At 35.5% G+C, this 18,865-nt stretch overlaps 1 protein-coding gene across 11 annotated transcripts in view; it reads right to left on the bottom strand.

Moving 5' to 3' along the window:
• Positions 1 to 18,865, bottom strand: part of nbeaa (neurobeachin a) — a 113,491-nt gene that overhangs the window by 56,040 nt on the left and 38,586 nt on the right. For all 11 annotated transcript variants that reach the window (XM_052567454.1, XM_052567463.1, XM_052567456.1 and 8 more), the window contains exon 2: positions 1,562 to 1,793. In XM_052567454.1, coding sequence (XP_052423414.1) covers positions 1,562 to 1,793 — 232 coding nt within the window. The remainder of the gene's footprint in view (positions 1 to 1,561; positions 1,794 to 18,865) is intronic.

Genomic DNA, 18,865 nt, shown 5'->3' with positions numbered 1-18,865 from the left:
ATTGTAATTTGATTTTGAAAATAACCCAGTTACACGCCATTCACTCAAAGGCCAGAAATTTGGTCAAAAATGGACAGAAGCTGGAAGCGTATGAGAACTAATTGTCTGATTAGCAGTGGCATTTTCTAACATGTGAATCTGTCTAAAGAAGCTTTCTCCCAAATGTGCTCACAGAGCCAATTTTACACATTACCCCTGCAATAAACGACGGCTATGGTCCACTGATCATAATTACACAGAAATATTGGACACAGAATGCACAATGAGCGGTTTAGTGAGACAGTGAAACCAATTTTTCTGAAACTTAACAGAGCCAAATCATAGAGGATTAGAACATATGGACTGGCATGTGATACAACAAAGATTAGCACAGAAATTACTGATTCTTTTCTCTTTGGTGAATTGGATTTTGAGTTGGCTGAATTATTTGAACTGAAAGCAGTGATGTAAAAAGTAGACGTCTTCAGAACCAAAGTGCCTTGAAATCAGGGCGCCCAGGACAAAATGTTGGGTGTTTGCACTGCTACAAAATGTACCTCAGTATAGCCATAGATTGTATACCATGAAAAGGCTTATTTACAAAGACATGGCATAAACACTATAAGACATGGAGCAGAATTGTTGAAAATAATAAACTTAAAATCACTGCACTCGTAAGACATAATTATTAATTGTGACGCACAAACTGACAGATAATAAACCACACACTGGTTGACAAAGGTAGAGTTTAAGACAATTATTTTACACACAACCAAAATATGCTGTAATACTCTTAAAATTATATTATTATTATTATTATATATTATAATAATAGATATCTTCTGTAATATTTATATTTATTATAATATTTACTGTTTTATTTTTACTATATAATAACAGTAATAATATATAAAATAAGGTTTATTATTATTATTATTATTATTATTAATAATAATAATACAACCAATAAATTGAAAAACAATACAATAATAAATTATTTGTGTTGTAATATGTATACTATATATTATTGTACTATTTAATATTCTTTAATAACAATAAAATTAGTTGTATTATTATTGTTAATATTAGAAATAATACTGCTAATACAAAAAAAATATAATAATATATATCTTCTGTAATATTATATTTATTATAATATTTATTTTTTATTTTTAATAATAATAAAAGGATGTTTATTATTATTATTATTATAAAAATAAGAAGCAAATAACATGAATAATAAAACAACAACAACAAATTGATATTTATTGCAATATTTATTATATTTATTATTATAATATTTACTTTTTATTTAATTATAATAATATATTAGTAATAATGTTTATTATGAATAATAAGAACAAAAATAATACATTTATACAATTATACTATTTATTATTGTGTATGTTTTATTATTATATTTATTATTTAATGTTTTAAAAATAAATGTTTATTATTATTGTTTTTATTAAAAATACTTATTTATTTGAATTTACAACTTATTGTTATTTGACTAGTAATACCTAGTCAACAAACATGGATCCTATGAAATCATCTCGTGACTCTTTACTTTAGAGCACACCTGCAATCATGTCGTCGACGGCGCTCATCTTCTGCAGCACCTGCTGGATGAGCCCCACCTCGGTGCTGGTCTGTAGGTTGCGAACGCTCTTCCGCAGGATAGCTGTGAACATGCTCCAGATCTCCGCCTGGCAGGTGACGTCACAGTGCTCCAGCAGCTCCACCATGCAGGCGATGCTTTCCGCGTCCTGGATGATAAAGTTCATCTCCAGGTCGAACTCTCCACCCACCAGCTGAGAAAGAAAGACAGAGCTAGTGTTAGTCACAAATGAAATTACTGAGGAAAAGGTTTATATTGATGAACGGTATATTTTCAATCAAACACATCATGGTGACACAGACCATGGTTAAACAAAATATATACAAAATATGTTGTTATATACGTTGTTATATAAAATATATTGCTGTCAAATTATAACAAATAAACTATGGTAAGTTTTTGTATATTAAGGTGTTTAATGTGATTGAAGTCAGAGTAAAATTGCAAAGAACTAACTAAATAAATAAATGGATGGATGAATGGGAATAGCATTATATACAATACAGACAGCTTGAAAACAGCTTTATACAGTAGTAATAAATGAAAACCAGCATCAGTGACACATAACTCAAACAGGAATAAAATAATTTCAGTTATAACTATAATTCATTTTCAACTGTAAAGCAGCTCTAGCGAAGACAAAACTGTAGCTGGGTTTCCACCACCCTGCTGTTATGCACATTTTAAAGTATCGCATCAGAATCGAGTGATGGAAACGCTGAATTTTGAATAAAAAGTTGTTTTGTTTAAGGTGGTTTTTGACTTGGTTTTTGTGCGAAAAAGGGTTAATGCGAATAATGGGAGATGGAAATGCATTTTGCAAAAAAAAATCCTCCAAGCGCATCAAAAAAAGGCATGTGACTTTGCATTATAGACGGTAAATCCTGACAAACCAGTGGACCAATCTCATTCCACAGCATATGAAATGTTGTTATATATTCATTCTGAAAAGTGCCCGAGCAAAGTCTGTCAAAGTATTTCTGTTTAATTGCTTCCCATAACTCAAACGACTGCGTTCTCAAACAGCAGCATCCACCTCCGAAAGCAATAAGCGCATTCATTGTGTTTCGTCTGCTCGTTCTGAGGTGCAACTAATTTATTATATAGGAAAATTATTATATTCAGAAGCTTCTCCTACTTTTCTTAGTGATGTATAGTGCCAGTTTATCAGGAAGTGACGATTTTGTTGTCTTTCACTCATTGGACTCGTTAAATTCGCAACTTTGGATGGAATCTCGGCTAGTGTCATTAATCACAATTTAATTGAATTATTCAATCATCTTATTTAATAGGTATGGGAGAGATCGATGTTAAGACGGCGGATGAAATGGACAGACCAAAGTAAAAAGGACATAAAAAAAGAATGAAATTAGAGAATACATTATTCATTTGAACAGAAAAGGCAATTGGAAAAGTCTTGAGAGTGCAGTGAATAGGAAGAAAAGCAAAGGAAACAAATAATACAGAGAGAATTATTAAAAGAGCAGTTTTTGAGGTTGCTTCCGTAGAGAGCAGCACTTTCAGCCTGAAAAACAATGATTGTGATTTGAGAGGGTCATTTAGAGTCAGGGTAGAAAGAACATAATGACTGCATACACACACTTACATGCCCCTCTACCTCTCAAACAACACACTGGAGAGGTAAGGATCGGACAAACCAATCAGAGATTGTTCCTGCTCTGCAGCAAACAATAATCGACGGCATCGGTCTTGGAGTTCAATAGGCATGGAATTGGCCAGGTCCTAGCCATGCAAACACCAATCCCCAAGTAAATAACCAGGCGATTTGAAAAAAAAAATAAAGGCTGAAATGCCTGTAAACTACATTTCGGTGTGAAGCCGAGGTGCAGAACTTCCTTAAGGGTGCAGGAGAACTATTGATTTTCACACTTCATCTAATAAAGTCAGATTGGGAACGCTCTGGTGCTTTAGAACCTTTTGTAATGGGGCCGTCGATAACCTTAGCTCATGAAATTGCCCCGTGCCACCAACCTTAACCGAACATTCACCTTGATTATTTCTATTATCCATGTGAGGACCTTAAACATGACTTTACCATTATCGAGTAAAGCAGGGGTCTTTTTTGATTTAGACCATCAAGTTCAAGATTGTAAGATGCACCACTGCTTTTATTCACTATATACGAGCCTTATGAAGTCTTTTCTGCAAGTATGTAAATGCTTCTAGCGATGCAAATTTGATTTCATGCGTCACTGTGTTCAAACGTGTCAGAATGCATTAATTGTGTTCTCAGTGCCGCAGGGTTCGTCGGCATTAGCATAAACTGTCTTCTAAGGTCATTTTTCTCCTTTAGGTCAACAACTGTCATTATGGAGTAACAGAATCTTGATAGTTAACTTTAATTCATAATGTGTTGGGCGATTTGCTCCATAGTTTTATCGTCCAAACGTTAGCCTGTGAAATCATCAATACACGATATTATCATGCTAATTTATTGAATTATTTATTTGTTTATTTTATAGCTGGAGAGTTATCCAACTCTAGGGTATGGTTAAAGGTAGCTTAATGTTAGTGTTATTTATTAACTAAACATTATATCATTTTAGTCAAGTAGCATATGAATGTACAAAACGTAGTTGGAAGGCAGCGAAATGCGAAACCTTTCGCACAAGTTTTTGTTTCCGGTCTGATGCATTTGTATGCGTACAAATGGAAGTCAACTGAATGAAAGGTGCAGTGTGACCACCCTTTTACTACTTAAAGTCCTTGCATTATGAGTCCGAAATTTCTGTATGTGTTTTTTCATATTTGTCGAATTCGTCATCCTTTCCTCTCAAAATGCAAGCTACGGTTGCGACAAACAGAGAAAATCAAACATGATCCGAATTTTATGACCAACAACACTTTCGGAGGCAGTGTGTAAATATGATTGATATAACATGAGGTTGTATTTATTTTTTATCGTGCTAAAATTTTCCACTGCGTGTGCAAGGACCTTTACATCGCATGTATTTTATAATAATAATAATAATCAATGTGTTGCTTTCGTCAAAGGCATCAGCCATAGGCAAAATCTTCTTAAGGGGATTAAGCTGATACGATTGACGGTTGAGACAGGATTTGTTCGCAAGTGTTTCCACGGTATCATTCCATTAAACTATTTACTGTACTATCTAGAGCTGAAACAACGAATCGATTTAATCGATTAAAATCGATTATTAAAATAGTTGTCAACTAATTTAGTAATCGATTCGTCGCTAAGTAAATTTTATTTGCCATAAGCGGCTCATTTCGTGCATATTTCAAATCTGCGGTGACCAAAGTGTGGCAGTAATGAGCCACCGGAGGTTTTACTCAGCCAGTACAGCAGGTGAAGTAGCGAATAGCCAATAGCTGGCCTCGTTTTATGTCACGTGCTTCCCGAACAGCGTCTCTGCAGCATTCAGCGGGAAGTGGGAGTACTTTACTTTGAGCCTTCAAAATGAAGAGTAACCTGTAAACTCTGCACTACTGTTCACATATCGTGTCTTTTGCGTGCTCAAGTTCGTTATTTCCTATGTAGGCGCGCAGTATGCACTCTCATAATGGAAGCGACGCGGTCGCGACACGCACGCAGTGCGATGCGCCCGTTTTTCCAGGCGCGTCCACACCGCATCCATTTATCCTTTGCTGAAATTTCCGGGTCTTCATGGAGAAAGCACGTCATGGTTGCTTAGCAAAGGCAGACGCCTCAGGGGCGCTTGTGCCCGAGTGCTTTGGAAAGAAGGAGAAAGCGGCGCGACTAGCGTTTTCCACGCGTTTTTAGGTGCGATATGTGAACGGCCCGTAAGAATTTTATTTGTGCAGATTCTCCAGTACAAGGTTGTTTGCAAATGTTTAGTCGTACAAGCTGATAACATTGCTTTTTAACAGTTAACATTTAAAGCTTTACAAACATGTTATGTGATAAGTTTGTCGTTTACCAGTTCATAATTCAGACTTGCAGCCTAATTATGACTGGATGAGATGGGTAAATGTTTGAGTATATTTAAAATGCACTTCTTTTCTAAGTATTCACTGCTTTTTACCTTACGAAAATTAACCATGGTTTTACTACAAATAAAACCAAAAAACCATGGTTACTATAGTTAAATCATGGTAACCACAAAAGAACCTTGGTTTTGCTATATTAACCATAGTTTAACCATGGTATTTGTAGTAAATCTGTGGTTATACAAATGGTGGTCAACACGCCAAAAAACCATGGGTTACTACAGTTTTACTATGAAAAAACCATGGTTATTTTTCGTAAGGGTTTTCACACAGCAGGTTTTTTGTGTGTGTCCCAATTGTTTTTTTTCTGGACAACCTTCTGATGGATTTTACTTTAAATTCTGAGTTCCATTCAGGTTTCATGCCATTGGCACTTTTTTTCGAAGGATTATTTACAATTTCACAGCATAAGCTATAAAGCTTTTTCCCAGTAAATAATAAAATACAATGCACTGCAATTTTATTCTGTTTTATCCTTATACTTCGTGAAAATATGTTCTCAAAGATTCCTTAAGCTTTGTTTGGGATGTTAAACTACTTTAGGAGCTCTAAGGACTGCCATGGTGAAAACAATATTTGAAATCTCCTTGTGAATTTTGCTAGAGTATGGGTCAGTGTTTTGATTGCAGAAGAGTTCGACAAAGGATTACTAACATAATAAAACAACTCCAGGTATATTTTTGATGAGGATATGACAATGCAAAATGGTTAAAATCTCTTAAAAATCTATGCTGAATGATAAAGACCCTTTATTAATAATTTACTTGGGGAAAAAATGGAAAAAAACTAAAATATAAGTAAATAAACCGATTAATCGATTAATCGTAAAAATAATCGACAGATTAATCGATTATCAAAATAATCGTTAGTTGCAGCCCTAGTACTATCCATATAGTGCAAACAGAAGGACAGCAGGGATGACAATCCTATTGATTTGTCATGGTTCATCACTCCAAGAGGCCTTTAGCGAATAGATGATTAATTACGAGAAGTTTACTCATCAATAACTGCCTATGAAACCCAGAGAGATCATGGGCAGTTTAGTGAACAACAAAAAACGTAACCAAGCTTTCACGCAAATGGGTTCGAACAGGGAAACAAAATAAACCCTTTTTTTGCATGTTGAAATGCACAAATTTAGATAGCCCAATATAAGGTCTTCAACTCCAAACTAAAATTTTGTACACAATACTCTTCACACACGGATGCAGTACAACAAGAATAGACTTGTTTACCTCCTACACATGCCGCTTATGGGATCAAACAGACTTGCCCAAACACAAAAAGACCAAGCATAATACTAGTGTTTCTTTTTGACCCCTTGAACACTGGCAGTGGTGTCAAAGGCTATTTTTAAGCAACAGCAGAATGCAGGAGCTGTAACAAAGAGATCAGACAGAGCGCAGTACAGCCTCCAGCACATTGACTCACAATATCCTCACCACTTCGCTCATGTTTTATTACAGTGGGAACAGACTTTATCTGTTTAAGTTAATCATGGCAGATATGGTGGATGGGATCGGGAAACAATCCGAGCCAGATGCGCTACACACCAAGCCACATCTTTGACCAATGTGTCGATTTTATCTGGAAAATTGAATTTTTAGAACATTTGCTCATCCGCAACACAGCGCCAAGCCATTCCCTGTCTGATGTTAAAACGTCATGCAGCAGATGCTTTGAGACATTTATGATTTCACATGTTTCTCTCAATTTGCAGTTTTATCAGATGTTTACACATTGATATGATGCTGAAATCTGAATGGAATAAAAGAAGCAGTGAAAGGAATGGTAGATGTAAGAGCACCCAAGAAAACAAAAAAAAACAAGCACTTCAGCATTGAAATAAAGCAAAGAAACGTTCAAACAATCAGAGCAATGCAGCAGGGAATATTTGAGGGAAAAACTATGAATGACTGACTTAAAGTACTTGAATACTTGAATAGTTGTCTGTGCACATTAAACATTAAAAATAAAATACAAAAAACCCTTAAGCATTAAAATAAATAAATAAAATGAGCACTCAAACACAGCATAAAAAAAGAGAAACATAGCAAGGAGAATTTGTGTTGGAAAAAATACACATAAATGACCTTTCAGTATACTTACAGTTGCTTTTGCACACTGAAAAATAAAATAAAACAATACATAAATAAAAAACAAACAAATAAAAATATTTAATAATATTAAAATTAAAAATTTAACATAGCATTTTAACAGGGAAATTGGGGGAAATTAATGCCTAATTTACGGTTGTTTCTGTTTCTACAATTGTTTTTGCATATTAAGTCTCTGGGCCCTGGGCACAATGCGACGCAAGGTGCAGCACAGGTGTGTTTGCTGGTTTCAGTCCGGCGCCATTCACATTTTCCTGTCCAGCGCCACATCGTTTAATTAGCAAATGCATTTGCACTCATTTATGCCATCATTTATCATTTATGGGCGTGCTGGTCTAAAAAAGAGGTGTGTTCAGGCGCATAGACTGAAAAAATAGACTGCGCCATAGACCAACTCAAACCTGGTCTAAATTCAGGCGCAATGTTTTTTCTTTGTTATTTTAAGAGCATGTTAGTATAGGCGGGTCCACAACACGCATACACACTGCTTATTAAATACAGGGACGCACAGCAGCACACTAACATGCCAATTATAAAAAATTAAAGGATTGCAATGCATAATAATTTATTGTAGGCTATATATATATATATATATATATATATATATATATATATATATATATATATATATATATATATATATATATATATATATATATATATATATGCCTACATATCATAATGGATAGTCATGGCATGTATCAGAATTAGGCTATCTATTTACTGGCACAGGAGCAGCTCTTTTTCATCTCGGAGATGCGTTCTGTCTTTGAGCTTGCCAAATTCCGCCGTGTAAATAGCAAATCTGTCATGGCGTGAGTGCAACTGGCTCTTAAAGTGAATGGAAGATGAGACTCTGATTGGTTTATCGCACGTTACGCCCAAAAAACACCCATTGCTCATTAAGAGAATAGGGAAAACACGTTTAGACCATGCACCCGGGTGCGCCAACCGTTTTTCCGAAAAGTGGATTTAGATGCCCTGAGTGCACCTGCGCCGTGCACTCACACTTTGCATTTAGATCGTTAAAATAGGGCCCTCTATGGCATGCAATATGAAATGAATGAGTAAAAAATTACTTGTGATGTTTTTCCTGCTAAAAATCATACACTTTAAATATATATCAATAAACATTGTCATTTCATATGTACCACAGCAGACAAACTGAACTATTTGACCTTTTAATGCAGAAAAAAAATACATATATTTAATGGAATAATAATAATATTAATAATAATATTTAATTTATATAATTTATAATAATACTTATTACAATATGTTTTAGATAACACACTGTCTCAAAGTCATTCCAAAATGTACCTAATGCTAACAGTGAAAGGCTGATTTTCAGTCCCCAGAGCTTTAGCTGTATGCTAATATATGACATGCTAACTCACTGTCAGAGATTACACTCTGTGCAGCACTAAAGCAGTTAGCAACAAATTATTTTTCCACAGGGCCCAGTTCCTCTACTCCCACCCACTCCAAATAATCAGTAACTATCCAGACAGACAGTTGTGTTCAGGAGCAAGCTAATTCATGTTTAAATGAAACAAGCCACAAGCCCAGTAATGAAAGGGGGAGACTGTGATTTGCACAGGAGCTGAAAAACAAATGTGGGCAAATGAAGCAAATCACAAGTGCTCTTAAGTACTAAATTACTCAACAGATAACGCGATGAATGTAGTAAACCACATGCCAGCGACAGATGAATGTCTGCGGGTTGGTGGTTAATCAATTAATTGATTGGTTTTTCTTTAGGTTGGGGAACGCTTTCTGAGGAACATTTGTATTTAATGCGGTAGAGAACAAATTATTCAAAAACATAAAACGACACGCTTGAAAGTGAACTAGTCTCTGCTTGCCCACACATTCACACAAAGGCAGGGCCAGTTCACCGGCATCGATCGCCGCCATACAGAATCCATTAGCCGAAATTAGGCCAAAGCCTTAAGGTAGCGAGAATTAATTCTCCTCCTATTGAATTTCTCTTTTCCATCGAGGATCCCAATTACAGCACGGGACACCTTACGAGCTAATATGTCAACGTCTTCATTTCTCCTTGTGTATCTGAGGAAGATGAGACCATTTCAAATCGCTGTATTAAAACTACCGACACACTCTTTAATTAGGCACTGTGATTACACGCTGACAAATACAATGATGGAAGGGGCAACTGTGAGCGGCTGACAATTACTGATGCTGCATAGTCTAACATATCAGGTTGCCTGGCAACCATCTATTCTACAATCCACCGTGACATCCAAGTCCATTTTGAGAATGTGAGTGCCACGCTAAACATATGACATGGCAGCAACAAAAGAGAGCAGGTACAGATCAAGACTGAACAAAAACAGAGCACTCACTGTATACAGCTGGAGAAATCTGCTGTAGGAGTTACGTGGGTCTTGAGCTAGTGCAAGAATGTTTAACCATGACACTGGAAATGACGCAAACACAGAGCAATCTGACGAGAGGGAGAACATTTCGAAGATTTCTGCACACAAAGAAATATTGCCAAGCCGTCCTCCACTATTTTTTGACACAAAGCTGTATGTCCTAGCATAAGGGACACAAGCATTGCTTTTCAATTCAAACTGCTCTACTCTAAAGAAGGCCTAGATCTATAACACAGAAAAAAGCCACTCAATTTAGAGGAATGAATGTATATTTTGTGGATAAGCCAACTACAAAAGTGTGAAACGATAAAAAATGTATGTATATATATATATATATATATATATATATATATATATATGTATGTATGTATGTATGTATGTATATATATATATATATATATATATATATATATATATATATGTATGGATAATTTACTCTATTTCAGTTGAAAAGAAATTAAGTCTTTTGAAGAAAAAAATCCTGACTTTTTCTTCATATTGTGGACAAAGACAAATAAGCATTTGTGGTTAAAAAGAATATAAATTTGTATTTTTCTTAGAAAATGAGTGATCGTTTTGCTAGACAAGAACCTTATCCTCGGTTGGGATCATATATATTATTATTATAAGAATCTTCTGATATATTGTTGAAGAATGCATGAAGCTCCTAATTATGGCATTGCTTCTAACTTTATTGCGTAACTCTCTCTTGCCTGCTATGAATGCTTTAAGAGATTTGCAATTCTTACGGACACTATTTGTACAGCCATCTGCTTTCTTGAGGCAGGACTGTCCCAGCTCACACCCAGCACAACACAACCGCTGCAATTAGCAATGCGGTCTGTGGAAGAGAGGCATAAACTGCCCGCGGCACTGGCAGGGACAGCCTCACTTCACAGTTGGCCAGGCTGTTGAGCACACTCTGCTTTCTTCTGACAGTGAATGATGTTCACAGAGCTAACAGCACCATGCTTCCCTCGAGTGCATAAGGCAAGCCTCACTATTACAGTCGCTCAAAATTAGGGACAAATTTCATCATATAACTCAACCCAGTCAAATTTACATTGCAGGGATCCAAGCCATATCCAGGGACCAGAACACGAGAATAAGCATGCAATCAAATCCTAATATTTACATTCTTAACTATTCCATAATTCCATAATATATAAATGCAGTAATTAAGAATCTCTGACAAGAAAAAAATGGGACAGGGAGTCACGTAAGTGCATTGCATACCAATGACTCCTGGAGTTTAATTTACCGCCGGACTCAGAAAAGATACTTCATTTGGTGCAAGGGACTGAAGGTGTGAGGAAACCTGTTCCAACAGACCACTGAGCAAGTAATTATGCACTTGCTAGCCTAGCAATCCTCTCACAAAGGCCTGAGCCAAAAGAGGCGAAGGCGGCAATTGGCACGGGCTTCTCCAGGGTTTGGCACGAAGTTCTGCGTCGGTGTAGTCGCTGGAACGCTGCAGTCTCCAGCCGTTAGACTGAACAAGGATGGGGATTCTGTGACCTTACTGAGAAAACGATACCTCTGACATTCCTTTAGGTCATTTCTGAATTTACTCTGCGTTATTTTAGTTTCACTGAGATACTGTTCGAATTTTTTTTTTATTATATTGGTAATATTTAATAAATATAGTTCATTAATCTTTATTTTTACATATTCATTTTGTTGTCTTATATATATATATATATATATGTGTGTGTGTGTGTGTGTGTGTGTGCTTTTGTTAATTTTTACTTCAGTTTAGTAGATGAAGTTACACTAAATTAATGTGTAGCAGAAATTAAAATAAGTTTAAAAAAATAACTTTTTTATATTTGATTTCATCTCAGGCAAACTTTATTTCATTTTCAAGTTTTTTATGGTTTTAGATTTAATTAACTATAATAACCCTGGTTCTTACATACAGTAACTGCTCAATTACATAATCGCTCAAATGAGAACATTTTATTTCAGTTAAAAAGAGTAGTTCATTCAAAAATCCAACCTTGAATCCAACTGACCTTCAGTTAATGGCCAAAAATAACATGAGGGGTCAGTAAACATTGACATTGACAGAATTGTCATTTTTAGGTGAGCTTATCTCTTTATAAAAACATTTATTACTTAATAATAAGATTTGTCACATTTATGTCATCATGGTAAACCGAGGGACTGTCTAATCTCAGAAAGATACTGTAATCCTCACATTAATATTCTTTAATTTACAATTTTTCATTTGGTGGCTCCAGCCGAGGCGTAAGCTCAAACAAATATTCCTAAAGTAGGAAAAGCAAAAATAATGAGGTTGTAGACATTACAGATCAGAGTGAGCTTTCTTCTGTTAGTCTGGAGGTCTTATCCGAGTTTGTTTACTTGCGCTGTGGCTGAGAGATATCCTTCAGTAGAGCAGCCACCACGAGGCCACTCATTTTCAGACTCAGTTTTCTCATTGCGTTTTCAATTGCTTGCACTTGAGATCTTAGAAGGATTACTGCGGCCTTACCATCTGTTGTGCAGTGCAGCTGTTTTGGTTTTACACTCTCTCCCTCTTTGCCACTCGCAGAATGCATTCGTTATTTTATATAATGCGCTGTTCGAGATTGTGGCTTCCCTGCCATGGCCCCGTCTCACCAGGTCAGTCTCTCTTTATAACAGCGTGCCACAAAGGTCATCCATCCATTCCTCTGGGTTAGGCTTTAAATGTAAATTCTCAAAGGTTGGTCCTGATAGGTGGCACATACAGCTTTAGGGAATGAGAAGAGTATTTCTATAGAGACGAATGTGTGATATCTATGTTCGGAAGGCTGGGACAAGAGTGATGAGAGAGAGACGAGAGAGAGGCATGACTGAAAACGGTGACTTGGAGTCAGTAGGATGCACTCTGCGGAAAGAGTATGTAATTTCGGCTCAGCAGGACGGAGGACTTGAGAGATAAAAAGATGCCAGAGGAAGGTGATTTAATGAGGCATTCTGAATGAATAAACTTGAACGTTGATAAATCATCAGAGAGGGAGGAATACAGAATTTGTGTGTAAACAAGAAATGCCATGCTGAGAAGACAGCTGTCAGTGGAGTGACAGCTTTAATAATAAACAAACATGCTTGTCTTGAGACTAACTTCCTGCAGAAGCACCACGAATGACAATGAGGGACAACAGACAAATGGGAAAGAGTCATATGCTCCATGCATTTCAATGGCCCTCCCTCACATTCATGAATGCTTAAGAGTAAAGATAAATAAATAAATATAAAAGTTTATTTATATAAAATATACATACAAATAAAAGGTCCGGGACTCGAACTTGGGACATCTGAATTGTAGCGGCACTATATGTCATCACGATTTCCGTGAAGGTATTGATAACAACAAAAAAAGTAGTAACCGAAAGATAAAAAACTAGTGAACAAAACAAAATTACAACAAAATTAAAAAAACTACTCAAAAAACATTAAAACAACCAAATGGAAAATGAACATTTAAATTAAATTAGAGACGAAGAACATGTAAACAAAAAAACAAAAAAATTAAGAAATTAAAACAACCAAAATTGAAAATACATATGAAATACTTATTTAGAGTAAAACATGTAAACTAAGCAAAAAACAACTAAATAAATTTTACAAATAAACATTGTATAGATACATATTAATATTATATACAATGTAAAAAAGAAAAAAAAAACTAAAAAAATAAAGTAGACAGTAAAAATACAAAAAAACAACCTTGAAAAACCTTAAACGCAAACAAAAATAATGAAATGCAAAATAATCATTGCAAATAAACAGTTTTTAGAGGCAGTAAATCTGTGAGCAAAACAAAAAAAATTAATACTGAATACTTAAAAAAAGAAACAAACAAGAAAAAAAAACTAAATAAAAGCACAAAAAACACCAAAACACAAAATTGAATTACATTAAAACTAAGTTACATACATAAAATATAAATAAAATATTTGCAAAACAATTTTAGAAGCAAAAAAATCTGTAAACAAAAACAGACCAAAAACCTGTACTGTATGTAAAACTATAATGTAGTAAGCCTTGATTACAATGTCTTAGCTTTTTCCGAAATCTGTGAATCCCTGTTGTATTAACTCAGTTCAAGTGATCCAGTAACTGTGTGCATTCAAGCTGGCATGCACCGGTCAGAGGTGAGAGGACACCAGCATGCGGCTGGTTAGCCATTAGCAAGCATTAGCCTGTGGATGGGACAAAGGCCCATTGAAGGGCTGCATTATTAATCTAGGCCTTCAAAGGCCCGAGCAGCTGAGTGTCAAGGCAGAGTGGGCTAATTACGTATTCGTTTGCCTGGGGTAATTTGCACCCATTGTGCTGTTCAGGCTGAATCAAGACATGAGATCACAGATTAAACACTTAACGCCAGAGGAGAAGAGCTTTTCAGAGCCGTAGTTCGGGAGGAGGAGGGAAACCAGACAGGGTGAGAAAAGTATGAGGGGTAATGATAGTCCTTCAGTCCTTCAGATGCATAACACTGACTTTGGTTTTGGTCCAACTATAGTGCACATCAAGGTTTTTATTGGTGTTTGAGGTCTGCAATGAGACTAGACAAATATTTTTTTTCTTCAAGAAAATTAGAGAGTTGTCATTAAAAAGACATGAAGAATAGGTGTTGTGAGTGGCTGCAAGGGGACTGCTAAACAACTGGCTTTTCTGTATAAATTGGAAAAAAAGAACTACAGGGTCAGAGCAGACGGTCCTCAGACAGACTAGGGGTTAAAATGAATGAAAGTTTTCCTTTAAAAAAAATAAAAAAAATAAAAATAATAAAAAAGGCATTTTTCTTTAATCAAATTATTTCACGTTTTTTATGCCATAACTATCTTTCTACAACAATACCTTGTTGGAATACAAACATTTAAATAGTGGATGTGAAAAAAATATATTTTCATGACAGATTTATTCAAAAACACATTTAAAAAAAGGTTAAGTAAAACTACAGTTAATATGTAATATAAGGAATACATATATATATATATATATATATATATATATATATATATATATATATATATATATATATATATAAATTATTCTCTCTAGGGTTATTTTTTTCTAGTTAATGGACATTGAATGCTCTTTCCTGAATAAATGTAACAATACATGCCATTGTTTACAAGCCATTCAATTGGTGTCTTTCTATGGTTGAAAATCTGATTTAACAATAAGATGAGACATGGAGCATTTCAGTATAGTGTAATGTACCTTTCAACATACCTTAAATGGTTATTAACATTTATTTTGTGCCATAACTTGTAGTAAATTGGAAGAGATGATTTGTTCACGTGCGCTCCATCACAGAAGTCTGTTGTACTACGTTAAATGGCATTTATTGTTAATGCAGAGACTTTGGTTCTTAACAAAAGTGACAAAGCACAAAGATTATTGTGATTATTGAATGGCAAGCACACTATAATGTTTAGCACAGTTTTGTTTTCTGTTCACTAGAAAACAGTGAAGACTAAAAGATCAATATTGGGATTCAAGAATCAATACCAGTTCATAAAAATGAAGACTTGAGAAATTGACAAATTGATATTGTCACCCAGGCCTAGCTGATATGTTTACTTGTTGTTACTTATGTTTAAAACAGACATTGGCACAGTCAAAACTAATTAAACGTCACTGTTTGGATAATGATTCAACTCTACAAATTGTTTTTTTGCCTAGTATTATTGAAATTTCTGAGTCTCACTACATATAGCTCAATCATTTGTCATCTATCTCTGAAAACTGCCATGTAGGACACAGGCATGAGAGCAGATAATTCATGGTTAGTGATACATAACCTAATTTCCTGTTCTTTTTTGTGCGTGTGTTGTCCCAGACTAAATCTGTTTGCCTGCCTGATCATACGTTCCTCGCCATATCTTCCAGTAAGACCTCTTTTCCCTTCTATGCCAGTGCAATCCATCTTTTTGTGCTCTTCACAGCTGCCCAGCCCAACAGATAACCTCTTGGCCTGTCAGGGGGGAGATGGCGTATTTCTGTCTGAACCATTCCCTGGCTCTCCGTTTGGTCCCTTGGCACCTCCTGCAGATGCAGAGTGTCAACACCCACAAGCCATCAGAGGCCGAGGACAAACAGAGAAGCCAATCTCCTGCTGTCAGGTCAACAACACACACATGCACACAGACACAAACACTCTGATCAATGAGAAAGGCAGAGAGTGTCTTTGTTATCAGTGATTAGGTTTTCATGAGCAGCAGAATCTGCATCCTGTCTGGATGACCATCTGGTCATTTACTCGCTCTCAAAGCGCCCAGGGAAATGCAGTCCTTGCACCCTTTCTGCTTCGCTTTCAAGTATAGCCGCAGTCAATCAATATGCCACAGTGGATCATCGTCATCATGTGAGTGAAAGAGAGTGGGCAGCTAAATCTAGGACTTAGCATCCTTCATTCACAAACAAACCTGGAAATGACCAATCAGGTACAATATTTTTGTTTTTAGAGGAGTAATCATGACTTACGTATTACTACTGCAAATATTTAAGGTTACTTAATCATTTACTCACCTACTATTATACTATGCAGTATAATTTTAGTATAATTTTTAGTAATTTTGTTATGTGCTTGTCATTTTTAGATTTAAATCTGCTTTTGTCAGATTTAGATTTATTTTAGTTTAAGTTTTCATTTTCAGATGGTAATTTTAGTCTTAACTTTTAACATTTTAAATAGTTGACAAGGCAGCATTTACATTTTTGTTTAGTTTAGGTTAAGATTTTCATCTAACATGTATTTTTATTTTTTGCTTCATTTCAATTGACTTAACTCTTTCCCCGCCATTGACGAGCTATCTCCTCTTTTAGAAGACAACGCTTCCCAGCCAAAGAGGAGTTTTTACGGCTTTTCATGTTTTCACTGTAATACACTTGGGGGGCGCTATTAAACCTCTTCTGAACGAGTACAAAACCTCCCGAACAAAAACACACATGAACAGGACGGAAAAACAAGAGATCTCTTATGTAAACAGATGCATATTAAAAATAATGTGATCATCAGCAATAGGCAGCATATAAATGAAAACTGCATAAAGTTACAGAGTTAAATGTTGATCCAGGAAGTAGTATATGTCTGTGCAAGCTTTGGAAGTGTTGATAGAAGTGATTTACTGGATTTATGCTTTGATAATTCATTTTTATGAAACCTACCTATATTCATGTGTTGATAAAAAAAAAGAATGCTTTAAGCTAGAACAAAACTGTTTAAAAGTAGAGACTCTGATCTTTATTTTGGTGAATTGCATATTCAAATATTCATACAGCAAAATATACTGAAGGCCATCAAATTTAAGTGAAAATCATCAAAATCGCTGGTGGTGGCTGCCAATTTTTTTTACAAAAATGTTGGCGGGGAAAGAGTTAATGTTTTTAATCATTTTAGATTTAGATAATGATAATAACCTTGCCCCAGTGCATTTTTTGATGAAACACACCTCCAGAATGTGTTTTTTTAAGTATTTATATATTTATTTATTTGACAAAAGGAAAGTCAAAAGGGGCCGAATGCTGTTTGGGTTGCTTTTGTCTTTCACAGAAGAAAAATGGTATACAGATTTAGAAATGGGTATTTCATGAAAATTCATTTTTTTAACTCCCTAATCCTAAGCACATCATTATTAAAGTATAACTTTAAAAATTCCACACATATCTAACTACATTAGCGGTCAAGGTTTTCTATTTTACATGGTGGCCAGTTTTGTGCAGGATAATGCAAATCATACAAATTCAGAAAGTGTAAAAACCTAGTTGAAGATTTACTAAAAACAAAACATTGTACCCAGACCAAAAGAGGGAAAGCTGCCAAAACTCAGCAGGCAAGCCCATCCTTGCTATTCCCCTGTTAGTTTGTTTTCAAAGTAATCGAAACCGTTCTCGCCTCAAACCTCAAGTAGATTGCGCCCCAACATCAAGGTTAATTACCTCACTATCTAACACTCTGCTTTTGAGGCTTTGTGAGTGTCTGCCCTGCACCTTCATCTGCTGTGAGGTTTAAAAAGAAAAGGCCTAGAAGCAAACAAACATACAATGCTTCTGCCGCTGCTGGTGCTGTGTCAACGTTTCTCAGATAAGAGGAAAGAATGTCCTTCCTGATCGCTGAATACCGCAGTAATGTATCAGCAGGGGACAAGAGGAAATCACTGAGAAGGAAAGACAGAGAGAGGAATCCCCAATAGAAATGTGTGTTTGTGAGACTGCAGTATTCAGCTACAGAGAAAGCTGCATATGAGCCTGCAAGCATTTATTATAAAATACAGCTTGATTTATTCAGCATGCAAAATTTCACAAGCAAAAAAGGGCCACTGTTCATTGCCAATGGTGTAGCGATGTATGAAGCTCACAGTGAAGTCACTTTGAAACCAAGCAGCTTTCTGTCAGTGTGCTGAATTCCTGTGACCAACTAGAACTAGTTGCAAAATCTACATTGGGCAATTTTTCACCCCGAAACAAAGTTCCTGCATGTATGGATTCCTATTGAAATGACTGGATTTAGAGTGCAAATATTTGTCAAACAATGCTAATGGCACCAATTCGTAAATGTACTCACTATTTCTGTAATACACTATAGCCAAAAAGATGTACAAATTATGAGTGTGTAAAAAAAAAATATAGAGAGATAGAGATTTAAACAAATTTAAAGCTCAAAAACACAAGTTGTTACAGAAGTATGAACATAAGTGCTTGTACAAGGTTATGAGATAAACATTTCTGACTTCAAATGAAAGTGCCTCAAGATTTAT

The sequence above is a fragment of the Carassius gibelio genome, chromosome B10 (assembly GCF_023724105.1).
Source record: "Carassius gibelio isolate Cgi1373 ecotype wild population from Czech Republic chromosome B10, carGib1.2-hapl.c, whole genome shotgun sequence".
Taxonomy (NCBI): Eukaryota; Metazoa; Chordata; class Actinopteri; order Cypriniformes; family Cyprinidae; genus Carassius; species Carassius gibelio.
Note: the sequence above shows the minus strand (reverse complement) of the source record. Positions and strands in the feature narration are given on the sequence as shown.